This window comes from Cavia porcellus, unplaced genomic scaffold (genome assembly GCF_034190915.1).
Source record: "Cavia porcellus strain 051 isolate PalLab524CR breed Dunkin Hartley unplaced genomic scaffold, mCavPor4.1 scaffold_28, whole genome shotgun sequence".
NCBI classification, from domain to species: Eukaryota; Metazoa; Chordata; class Mammalia; order Rodentia; family Caviidae; genus Cavia; species Cavia porcellus.
Genome location: NW_026947511.1, coordinates 31607710 through 31620114, shown reverse-complemented (window position 1 = coordinate 31620114; position 12405 = coordinate 31607710). Strand labels below are relative to the sequence as shown.

At 50.3% G+C, this 12405-nt stretch overlaps 1 protein-coding gene across 1 annotated transcript; it reads right to left on the bottom strand.

The window, feature by feature from the left end:
- Positions 1-1408: 1408 nt before the first annotated feature.
- Positions 1409-7271, bottom strand: Plau (plasminogen activator, urokinase). The gene is made up of 11 exons (XM_013156985.3): positions 7138-7271; positions 6814-6904; positions 6379-6409; positions 6126-6233; positions 5503-5677; positions 5238-5329; positions 4864-5086; positions 4497-4645; positions 3868-4008; positions 3290-3441; positions 1409-2488 (listed from the first exon to the last, which is right to left on the bottom strand). The coding sequence occupies exons 2-11, from the start codon at positions 6868-6870 to the stop codon at positions 2312-2314; spliced, it is 1305 nt and encodes a 434-aa protein (XP_013012439.1). The 5' UTR covers positions 6871-6904; positions 7138-7271; the 3' UTR covers positions 1409-2311.
- Between the last annotated feature and the right edge of the window lie 5134 nt (positions 7272-12405).

Sequence of the window (12405 nt, the reverse complement as noted above, 5' to 3'; positions counted from 1 at the left end):
GTGGCACAGGCCTATAGTTCTAGCACTTGGAAGCTGAGGCAGGAGGGTCATAAGCTATGCAGCCAGACGCAGTTTCAAAAAATCAAAACCAAAATAGAAAAGAAAATTCAATATTCAAGATTCTTTATCTCCAGAGAGCCTCAGAATACCCAGATGTTGTACCCCAAAACTGCTCAAGAAGCTGACTGTTCATGCCGAGAACTCATGCTGGTCAGGTCCTCAATTTCCCAGGACCTTCATCTATTCCAAGCAATTGTCCCCAAAAGTTCCCAGGCGGTGGTGCGTGTCAGAAACAGCCAGGAAACTTTCCTAGCATCACGAGCCCCGGCACCAGCTCTGACCTGACTCACAATATCAAAAGGTGGGGCAGAGGTTTGTGTATATTTTTAAAAGTTCTCAGGTGACTCGGCTAAGAGCACTGCCAAATGCATGAACTCGAGTGGGAAATTCCAGCAAGTTGGCACCCAATTCTTCCCCCAGGGTGCCTTCTGCATCCATTCTTCAGCACTTGATATTTGCTTCAAAATGCATGGTCACCCTCATTGGGACATCAACCAGCATTCTGAGGGCCCCTCCACCCATCTTAGGGATAGCAATGGCTGGTACACTAATATGGGAAAACTCAGTGCCAGCTGCAAATGCAGAGTGGGAAGTTGTTTTCTGTTCTGTGAATGCCAAACTCAGACTAGAGTTAAGAATCAGCACATTTCACTTTTGCAAAGTGTTTTTGGTTGAGGTCAACCCAGGGGTTGTTGGGTACAGTGTGTGGTTTGATCCTAAAGAGGATGTCTGTGTACAGTTGTACAAGATGTCCACTGCACGAAGCCATCAGGCTGAGGAAAAATTGGGAGCTAAAACTCCCTGCACACCACTTACCAAGCAATGCACCCCCTGGCTCAGGGCACCTTCTTGTACCTTCTGCACGATAGAAGCCCTGCCCTGCAGCTTCCTAACCTTGACTTCCAAACCCCTGTTAAGCCCAGGGACTCAGCATTAGCACAATGAGAAAACTCAACATGGACCCACAAGCAAAGAAAGAGAACAGTTTTCTCCTATCCCTAGGGTGCTATTGATTCACACTGGTGCTCTGGATCAGCAACTGGCACTTACACAAGTCTTCTTTTTGGTCCAGGTCAGCCCAAGGATTGTCCAAAACCCAAGATATCTAGACATGCATGTCACTTTCATCATTTGTATCTATTTTCTTTCTTTCTCTCTCTCTCTCACACGTTTTGAGACAGGCCTCACTATGTTTCAAGTTGGTCTTTAACTCACTGTGTACCTCAGGGTTCCTCCTACCTCAGCCTCCCGAGTGATGGGATTACAGGTGTGCACCACCATATCTGGCTCATTTGCTTCTTTTTTATACTCTTCCCTCCCTTCCCTACAAACACCAGAGACCAAAATCTTCAGAAAAAAAATCACATTTTATTAATCACCTTTATTCATAATTATAAAAATAGATATAAATAAACATCACAGAATATAATTATTAAATATTCAGTATATAGGAGTAGCCCCTCACCTCACCCAGTGAGGATTGGATAGGTAGGCAGAACGGTCAGAAGGTCTGGCAACTGACCCAGACAGGAACATCTGTGTGAGGGTGAAACAGATACTTGGTATGGTTGTAAGTTGTACTCCACAGTGATACATCGTGGGCCCCATCATGTGGGGGACCCAAGGAGCCCCAGGTGACCCATGAGCTCCCCAGGCAGACCACTCTGGCTGGCATCACAAACCATGGTTTAGGAAAACATCAGACCTAGAGTCGGACCAGAGACCACAGCAGCTCTGACGCCTCCCTCATGGCCGGGACACAAGTACACAAACATCACGCGTATAGAAGGCTTCTGGCTCTGTTCTTGGGCTGCCAGAGCTCTTCCTTTGAGTGTCCCTGTTCCCCAAACTGCTGTGTGTGTCCCTGTTGGCCAAACTCCTCCAGGGACCTCAGCTGTCACACTTCCTAGTTGGGAAGTAACTCGTTTCCCAACTGTGGGCCTCTAGGGTCACCCCCTGCTCCTCCATGCATGGCAGGAGGCTTCCATCCAAAAAGTCAGTAACTGGTCAATGTTATGCTGAGTTGGGACCACTTCTTTGTCCTGGCCAGGGGCGTCTGGGTGGCCAGCACCCAGACTGCATCTGAGAGTAAAGCTATCATCGTCACCCTGGTGGGTGGCGCAAGCCGAGCCACCTGTGCAGAGCCCGATTTCCCGTCTTGTCCTTCGGCAGATGCAGGCAGCTCACCTGCACAAAGGGTCAGCTTGGGAACAGACAGCTGTTTCTTTCCTCCCTCCGCTCTCCAGGGGTCCTAGAGATTGAGGCTATTGTCTTCCCTGATGTGGGTATAGATCCAAGGCAGGAAGCTGGAGACCTTGGTGTAGACACCCGGCTTGTACTTCAAGGCACATCCACGGCCCCAGCTCACAATCCCGGTGAGAGTCAGGCGGTTTTGGGTGATGCAGACCAAGGGTCCTCCAGAGTCTCCCTGGGAAGCCAGAGCCACAGGACATGAGCCCCCAGAGAAGGGACCCCAATACCCTTCAGATCCCACCTCCCACCAGCCTGAGAGCAGGGAGAACTCCCCACAGCCTTTGGGATGCCCCTTTTCCTGCGACATGCAGCTTAAATTTCTCTGCAAACCCCGTCACCTGCCACCACAACTCCCACGCAGCTAGATCCTACTTCTCTCGGCCCTGGAATATGCTACACTCGGTCACCATTTCAACCAAGACGCTCTCCTACCCATGCTCCACTCCCACCTCACATTCTCTCTAATGCTATCCCTCCCTGTCCTTTTACAACTCACCCTGCATCCTGAGCACTAAGATGTGTCTACTGTTCTCTTTTTCTTATGGTTATGTTCTTTCCTTTTTTTTTTCTTTTTTTGTTTTTGTTTTTTTGGCAGGTTGTTTGTTTTTTGAGACAAGGTATGTATTTGAGACATTGCTATGTATTTCAGGCTGACCCTAAACTCACCATGTAGCCCAGGCTGGCCTTGAGCTCATAGCAATCCTCCTGCCTCAGCTTCCTGGTGCTGAAATTACAGGTGTGTGCCACCACACCAGCTTCTCCTGGTCTTAATAAATCACCCCCTCAAATCTGAAGCATCCAACACAGACTAAGATCATGTCAAACATTTGGGGAACACATAAGGGTGGCTCAAAGGCCCCAAAAGACCAGGCACCCTGAAGCTTTGTCTGGAGAGAGATTCCTCCAAGTTGGCAGGGTCAGACCCAGGAGTTCCAGGGAGGTGTGGGTGTCAGAGAGAGCTGCTTGGGATTCTTACCTGGCAGGAATCTGTTTCCCATTTGTCAGAGTCAGCAGCACACAGCATTTGAGTGGTGACTTCCGAGCCATAGTAGAGGGGCTGCTGACACAGCTGATAGGAAATCAGCTTCACAGAGGTCATTTTCAGGCGTTCTGAATAGAGATAGTCATCTAGATGGAAGAAAAAGCCAGGAGTTTGCATTAAGATTTGTCTGTCCAACACTCAGGAAGATGAAGCAGGAGGATTGTTGCAAGTTTGAGACCAGGCTAGGCTACAAAGTGAGCTCAAGGTCAGTCTGAACTGTATAGTGAGACTCTGTCTCAAAAAAGACCAAAAAAAAAAAAGATTTGTCTGTCTACAGGGACTCTGCTAGAGAGGGGAACTTACTCATTTTCCACCCAAAGCGGAGGCTTTACCCCACCCAGACCCGCTCACCTCTATTATTTACCTTTGTGGCCCACAAAGTGCTCCCCTCCTCATCTCTGGGCCCTTCTGCACCCCCATAGTGCTCCGTCCCCACAGCAGATCATGCTGCACTCACTTCCAGGCCACCACCCTCCCCCAGGTGCCCCAGCTCAGCCCCGTATATCACTTACTAGCACTCTCTTGTCCAAAGCCTGTGACTTCACAGCTTGTGCCGAAAGAGGGCTCGCTGTCCTTGGGGGGCAGGCAGATGGTCTGTATGGATGGGGACGGCTGTGCACACTGGCCTCCACTGGATCGGATCTTCAGCAGGGCTGTGGGTAGGAGAGGGGTCAGAGGGGAAGGACCACCACTTGGTCAGGTGGCCACCACCTCTGCCCTCTGACTGCTGAGGGAGTGGTTATGTCCACCCTTGGGTCAGCTAGGTCCACATACAATGGCATGCGTTATTGCTTGCCAATGAAGCTGAGATAAAATCTAACCTAAATGGGGTGTGGTGGTGCATGCCTGTCATCCCAGCTTTTAGCAGGCTGAGGCAGGAGAATTGCTGTGAGTTCGAGGCCAGCCTGGGCTGCAGAGTGGATTTAAGGCCAGGCTGAACTACAAAGACTCTGTCTCCAAAAAGCCAAAATAAAATGAAACATAATGTGGGAGGTTCCCTAGAGGAACATCTGATCTCACATATATTTCACTCATCCCCAATGGTCCCTTTGCTGCATATGGCAGAGGCTTCAAGTCCCCCACCCCTGTGACCTCTGCCAGGACTTGGTCCTTGGGTCCTTCTGGGCTCAGACTCACTCACCAATGTCATTGTGGTGTGCCAGGGTCTCGGCGCTGTAGTTTTTGTGCAGGATCAGCTGCTCTACCTCAAACTCCATCTCCCCAGGAGTGGTGGAGCTGCGCCTGGACCGGCCCAGGTAGACGATGTAGTTCTCCTTCACCTGGTGGTTGCTGTGGCAGAGGAGACCCGTCAGACAGCCTGACTGGGTGAGACCCTGCCACTCCCTTCTCCCATTGCAGAGGCCTCAAAGCAGGGCTTCTCCCAAGGGCCAGGGCCATGTGGAGAGAGGCTAACAGGGAGAATCGAGGTGGAGGCCTCTGCAGGGAAGAGGATGGGGATGTGTTTGGGCGGGGCAGGAACATCACAGGGAAGGGACAGGGGGACCTACATGAAGCAGTGGGTGGCACTGACCACCCAGCAAGGCTTGATGAGGCTGCCACCGCATACAAAGGAGACAGAGCCTCCCCGGTTCCTCTTGTAAATGGCTGCAAACCAGGGCTGGTTCTCAATGGTGGTGAAATATCCACCAACGATCTTAAAGCGGGGATTCGGTGTGGCCTTCTGGCCACACTGGAACTCCTGCTCTTCACGGGGAGGAGAGGGCCTGTTTTCTAGAGGAGAAAGAGAGGCATGTTTGGATGGAGAGGATACAGTATCCAGTTCAGGCAGGTCTCCTGTCTCATCCTTTCTGCAATGGTAGACAGCAGCACTGTGAGCGTGTCCCCTCCTACCTCACTGTCACTAGTAGTCAGTGAAACTCACCAAGAGAGCAGCTGGACACCTTGCACTTTTGTATGGACTGCGTTAGACCAATCTGTACGTAGCACCAGGGCCACCTGTGGTTGTCTGGGTTCCTGCAATATGAAAGCCAAGAATGTCCTTTTGACTTAGAACGCCTCCCTGCATTCTCCCATTCCAGGAAGATTCAAGCAGAGGCCTGGCCAGCATTCTGAGAGCAGAAGTGGACAGCAGCCAAACTCTTGGAGGGGTCATGGGAGGATTTCTGGTCCCCAGCTCCTTGCCTCACCTGCAATAATTGTGTTTCCCCAGGCCCAACTGGACAGCATCAGATCTGTGGGTGTGGAACTTTTGCGAACGGACAGAGTCAGAGTTCCAGGCCAGGCAGGGCCGTCCTCTGGTGTCAGTGTTGGCCTTTCCTCGGTAAGAGTGACCATTCCCATCGTAGCAGGTTTTTGATGCGTCTGTGAAAAATGTCAGAGGATATCAGAAAGAGATGACATGGGGGGCTGGGGATTTAGCTCAGCGGCATAAGTGCCTGTCTTGCAAGCAGGCAGTCGTGGGTTTGACCCCTGGTACTGATAAAAAGGAAAAAGACAAAAAAAAAAAAAAAAAAAAAAAAAAAAAAAAAAAAGAAAAGAAAGAGATGACATGGTTTCCAACCTGGCAGTTGACTCTGACAGAGTCTTCTACCTCCACCTTTTTTTAGACAGCACTCACTATGTAGCCCAGGTTGGCCTTGAATTAACTACGTAGTCCAAGCTGGCCTCAAAGTCATGGCAATCCTCCTGTCTCAGTTCCCTGAATGCTGGGATTACAGATGTGCACCACAGTTTCTGCCTGCTGTCTCTTCCCACCTCCCAACCCTGTCCTGGTGCTGCCCTTTCCCAGCTAGAATCTGCATCCTCATACCTATCTCACAGTGCTCCCCTTGGAATTTCTTCGGGCAGCTGCACCGCTGCATGCTGGAGAAATACTTGTAGGACACACATGTTCCTCCATTCAGACAGCCACAATTTTCTGGGGAAGATAAAGGGAAAGTAAACTGGGCTGCAGCAGGAGGCAAGGAGGCAGGCAGGCCCTGCAGGAGGGTCAGAGAGGCACTGCCCCTGAGGCTTTTTCACAGGTCTGTGCAGCCAGCTATAGTGTAAGGGGCAATGCTTACCTGCACCTGATGCTTCAATTTCACGATAGCCCTGCAAGAGATTAGGAACCGGAGTGTCACCAGATCTCCCTTGCTCCTGGGGCTCCACAATGGAGATCAATTGACCTCAAGCCCCAGCTCCTTCTGTCTTGGCCCTGTTCCTGTCTAACCACTCATCGAATGGAAAACCAGAGATTTTCAGCCGGGAGACGACTGAGTCAGGCGTGGCCCTCTGGCTAAGGATGTCCCTGCGGCTTCCAACCTTCTTGGTTCTGGAGGCCCCGAGGGCCACCCTTGCTTTACTCCTGGGGAGAGTCTGGCATTGGGGTGCAGCTGCCGCTGCTGCAGTGAGACCAGTAGTACTCCAGCTCCCCAGGCTCCTCTCCCTTTCCCGGGCGCTGTCCAGGGGTCCCGCAAACCCCAGCCTGCTACAGGCAAAGCGGGGAGACCACTCACTTCAGAGTCGCTCACGACCAGGGCGCAGAAGAGCAGGGACGCCAGCAGGACGTTCATGGTGGCTGGGCTGGGGATCGGCGCGGACACGGCTCTGCAAAGCAAGGAGAAGTCAGGGCCGACCTCGGAGGGGCGAGAAAGAGCGGAGCGGTGACTGCGGCTCTGGGGAGAAGCCCACGTCCCCTGAGGCGTCCCCAGGCTGCGCCTCCCCTCGAGGGGTCGGAGCTCCGGGTGCAGCCTGGCCAGGCACCCTCCGGGTGGGGAGGATGCCCAGGACCGGGTCCCCAGCCCGGGAGGAGAAGCGAGGCTCGCAGGAGCCGCACTCACCGGCGGCTGCAGCTCAGGGTGTGAGGGCACTGCAGGGAGGAAACACCGCGCCAGCTCTGTTGAGTCTGGAGCTGAGCAGAGCCGCGGGCGCCCGCAGTATATCAGGTCCCTCCCGCCGGCCACGCCCACCAGGCCACGCCCCTCTGGGGCCACGCCCCCGCCGTGGTTCCCGCCCCCTTCCCGGCCGGCGATCGGGATCCCACGCTTCCGCCGCTCTGACCGTTTGCTGAGATGGGTGCGGTCGGTCCCCGGAGAACCGGACCAGCGGATCTGGGCCGAGGGATTCGGAGACCTGCGGTCAGTTCTTCGCCCTTCCTCCCGTTCACCTGGCCCGGGACGCCGCGCCCTGCAGCGTCGGTCCCCCGGAATCTCAGGGGAGAGAAGCCTCCTCTCCAGCCTCCGATCAGTTCCCCACCCCGCGCACTTTGCCGCCACGACCCAGGAGAGAGATGCAGACCACGCACACAGGGGCAGCGCCCACGGCTCACAGAGTATCCGTGTCAACGTGGACACTGAATGGGCAAACTCCCTGAGATCTCGGCCCCCAAACATCTGCTAACGGGGACCTGGTGTCCCCAGGTATCACCACCCAACGTGTGAGTGGATGAGGAACTGGGCTTACTGCTCACCGTGGGAAGAGAGTTTAGTTAGTAGCTGTTATCCTACGAGCAAAGGCAAGGCTAGATTTTATTCTGAATTCAGTTTGGTCTAGGGTCGGTCTTCAAGGAGGGGAGTGCCAAAAGCCTGGTAAGAATTGTGTAGGCTACTGTAGATTTGTGGGAACACAGACCTAGGAGTGCAAACTGTTGCTGCTTCCTACTGAAGAAGTGTCAGTGGGTCTTAGGAAGTTCCTATAATGAACAGTGCATTTATTTGCCCGGGAAGTGATAATTAATAAAGAGTGGAATAATAAAACCTTGTTAATGGATCCTAAACTGTGGAGGGACAGAAAGTTCTGCTGTTACCTCAGAATAGGGAAGCTGGGGCTCTAAAGGACAAGGTAAGAGGAAGACTTATATTCCTCTCTATTCCTTTCAAACTGGTTACATTAAAAACACACACACAGGGATTGGGGATTTAGCTCAGTGGCATAAGTGCCTGCCTTGCAAGCAAGCAGTCATGAGTTCGATCCCTGGTACCGATAAAACACACACACACACACACACACACATCCCTGTTTCATCCATTCCGAAAAGATAAGTACAATTTCTTAAGTACACATTTTTTAACTTTTTTTTTTTTGTCTTTTTCATTTTTATCGGTACCAGGGATCGAACTCACGACTGCCTGCAAGGCAGGTGCTTATGCCACTGAGCTAAATCCCCAGCCCCTGAGTATCCATTTTTAAAAGCATTTAGGCTGGAGGTGTAGCCATAGTAGAGGGCCTGCTTAGCATGTGCGATGCCCAGGAAAATAACTATTTATTTACTTAATTTTTTATTTTTTGTTTTTAGAGGGACAGGCAGAAATTTCTGCCTGGATTTTTTTTTCAATCAGACTTTTTTGGGTACCTGTTTGATATAAATTGACCTTCAAAATTAAAAAAAAAATTGTACCTGTACATGATACAATTTGATTCTTTTTTCCCATTTCCCTCCCTTCAATCCTTTCTCCCCTATGAAATAATTAGATAAATGAATATATGTGTATTTAGTATTCTATTTCATCATATACACTGTTTATATTAAGATAAAAACAATTGTTTAGGCATGGTTTGGTGGTACACACCTGTAATCCCAGCAATCTAGAGGCTGAGGCAGGAAGATCACAAATTTGACCTCCACCCTGGGCAACTCAGTGATTTGGGAAGATGACTCTGACTCAAAATAAAAAGCTGAAAAGGGCTGAGGATGTGGTTCAGTGTGACAAACTTGGGTTCAGACCCCAGTACCAAGAAAACAAGAAGAAAAGAAAAAAAAAAAAGAAAGAAAATTGCTTATCAAATAAAATCATCTTCTAGAAAGATCATGTGTAAATAGCTCCTCTTGCCCTTCCTGCCTAAGGACAAGCATACGCATGTGTGTCCACTTGCACATGACCCAGGCAGAGCTGGAGGAGCACAGCAAGGACTCCAGGCTTCAGCCACTTCTGTCCCTTTTCCCCAGTGCCAGGCACTAAGGTTTGGGGTCATTTCAATGCCACCCAGAAGATTGTCTCTCTTCATAAGGGGAAGAGGCTGTGACCCCATAACACACCAGGACCCAAGCCTTGCTGACACCTGTGGCGTTGTCCTGCTTTGCAAACCTAGACCTTGGGCCTGGATCCACATTTAAGAGAGTCAGAAAGCAAGCAGAGGGAAGACACCTCTGCTGCGCCCCAGCTAGAGGTATCAGGATGGGGAAAGTGCAAGTTAACTACCCAGCTTGGAGGAGGCAGGTGAACAACCCAGCGTCCTCCAGGATGAGTGCCGTGCCTGCTCACTGGCCAACCTTTCCGGGACCACTGAGTCAGAACTTCCATAGGTCTGAGCAAGTCTTTCTACTTCCTCTAGAAGACTGTGGCCAGTTTTATTTAGATCTAAGAACCAATTAATTGTAAATAAATGTGATCAAAATGTAAACAGAAATGTTACAGCCTGAGGACTTACCCCGAAACTCTTCGATTTAGCTATTAGGAAATTCCCCAGCAGTCTGTCATGATTCACATCACTGCCCCAGCAGCTCTCATGACTCCGAATTACTTGGCTGGAGGCTGTCATGCTGATTCTTTGAGAGCAGGATGACCTCATTTCCTCCTGGACAGAGACCGTTAGGCAGTGCGACACCTTTCTGTGCCCAGCTGCCACTTCCCGCTTCTTCATTTGGGGGGCAGGCTATCCTAACCTGCAGAACTTTGGACTTCCCTGAAATCTCTGGTCATATCTTGGTGCAGTCCAGAGTTTTCATTCTTTGTGGCCAAAGTACACATCTTAGACACCTTGGGTCTCCCTCGGCACTTGCCACATGTCTTAATCATGTTGGTACTTTATGCTAAATTAATCAGTGGATGAGTAGGAGCGGAGAGTTCTGGGGAACCCAGAAGGTACCCCATTGCTCTCTATTTTTCATAAGAAGTAGCTTATTCTATTTTTTGTATGGTTCTGTCTTGTGCTTAAAGGCATTTGGAGGTCAACTACTCCTCCTTGAATTTACAACTGCCTTGTGATACAGACTGGGTTTGTTTTTCCTATTTTTCAGATGAAGAAACTGAGGTGAGGAAAAGATTTATAATAAATGACACAGCCAGCACCGAACCCCAGGGCTTCTGACCCTTGTTCCCATACTGTGTCCCTCACTGTCTCCATAGGAGACGGAATGATGTGATGAGGGCTGAGTGATGTAAGATGCTCAGGTAGGTGATGTCAGGTGTTCCAAGCCAAGTGCAGAGGTACACAACTGTACAAGGACCTGGGAGGCTGAGGCAGGAAGACCACAAGTTCGAACCCAGCCTTGGAAATTTAGCAAGATGTGTCTCAAAATAAAATTTTAAAAGAACTGGAGATGTAGCCAACGATAGCACGCTTGCCTAGCATGCATAAAGTGTGCGTTCAATTCACAGTGCTGAAAAAAGCAAATGTTCCAGCTCTTTTAGTTTCTGCCACCAGCTTTAGAGAACTCCTTGTAGAACCACTGCTCTAAGACCCCAGTTAGTCACTTGCTGAATTCCAGGAACCTTCTCTGTGGTCTAGATTAGCTGAAGTTTCTGCTGAAGATGTAAGAAAAAGAACTGATACGTGTAACTCCCTTGTTCCTCTGGTTTAAGAAAAAAGCCACCATCCCTGCATGTGTGTCTCAGAGATCCAGATCTCCTGAGTTACCTGTGGCCATAGAGATGATAGAGTATCCCCTATATAGGAGTTGCTTCAAAAAGGGAGGCAGAAAGCTGGGTGTGGTGGCACACACCTGTAATCCCAGCACTCAGGAGGCTGAGACAGTAGGATCACTGCAAGTTCGAGACCAGCCTGAGCTACAAAGTGACTTCAAGGCCAGTTTGAAGTGAGACCCTCTCTCAAAAAAAAAAAAAAAAAAAAAAAAAAAAAAAACCCAAAACAAAAAAGGCAGAGTGGCCTCTAACTGTGCAGAAAAAATCAGTGTCTAAACCAGGCCTTGGCACTACATCCAGGAAGCCAGGCCCCAAAGGCTATTTTCTCTGCAGCTACACCTAAGAGAAGTTCATGTTGAGTCACAGGATATATTCCTGAATAGCTTCTCTGATATTCACCGTGGTTCTACAGAAAGACAAATCCTAGCTGAATGATCAGACACTTAATGTTTCTGAACTTAGCTCCCCTGTCTGCAAAACACAGCAATACCTGCCCTGCCTGTGCCTCGTTTTGCACATTGACTAGGTCATGCTCCTGTGTAAAAGTGTTCATTCTTTCTTCCTGCCCAGTATTTATGATGGGCCATCTATGCGCCAGGTACAGTGCTTGATGCTAGAGAGGTGGGAGAATGGATTTTGTAGACTATAACTCCTAGCCTGAGTGCATCCCTTCTCTTCCTGACTCTGGCTGTACTGGCTGGAAGATCAGGTCTTACTGGACTCCATTCTGGGATTCCAGTTAAGTAGGATACTAGATCTTTGGCCCACAGTTCCCAGAGATTGAGCAGCTGCAACACACAGCTGCAAGTACTGTGCCCCCACCCCCGCCCCAGCCCTGCCTCCCACTCGCCACCCTCAATTTCGGCTCTTTGTGACCTGAGCTCTTCTTGTCTTCCTAATGTGTGACAGACTCCCCACAATTCTCAGAGTGGGCACAGAACACCCATTACACAATTTCCTTGGGTCTTAGGACCCCCTCCTCCTGTTCAAGGTGACACTGGGCCTGGGAAAAAAGCCACATCCAGCCTGTAATGTGATAGGGGAGGAACTGGGATGTGGGGGTGCTGTGGAGGGGGTGGAGGGAAGCCACATACTTATGCCCTTACTCATGGAAAGCAAAGGCCCCCCCGGAGGCTGAACCCTGAGGTTAGACTGTGTCATCAACACTGTGAAGTTCTGGCCGCAACAGTTCCTCCACTCTGAACCCCTAATTCCCCCAAGGGTTCAGTCTCACCATCCCTGGCTAGATTTCTAGCCTCACCCAGGCCAGTCAGCCCAGACCTCTGCCTGAATGTCTTGAGAGACATTCATTGGCCAATTTTTCACAATGGGCCTACTATGGCCAATTTTTTTGAATCCGTAATTCAAATCTAGTTACTATACAAGTCAGGGACTTGTTGCCTTAAAGGAAATCATGTTGGTCATGACTCTCCAGGCCTTCTGGATTCCGAGTTCCCCACCAGGAAC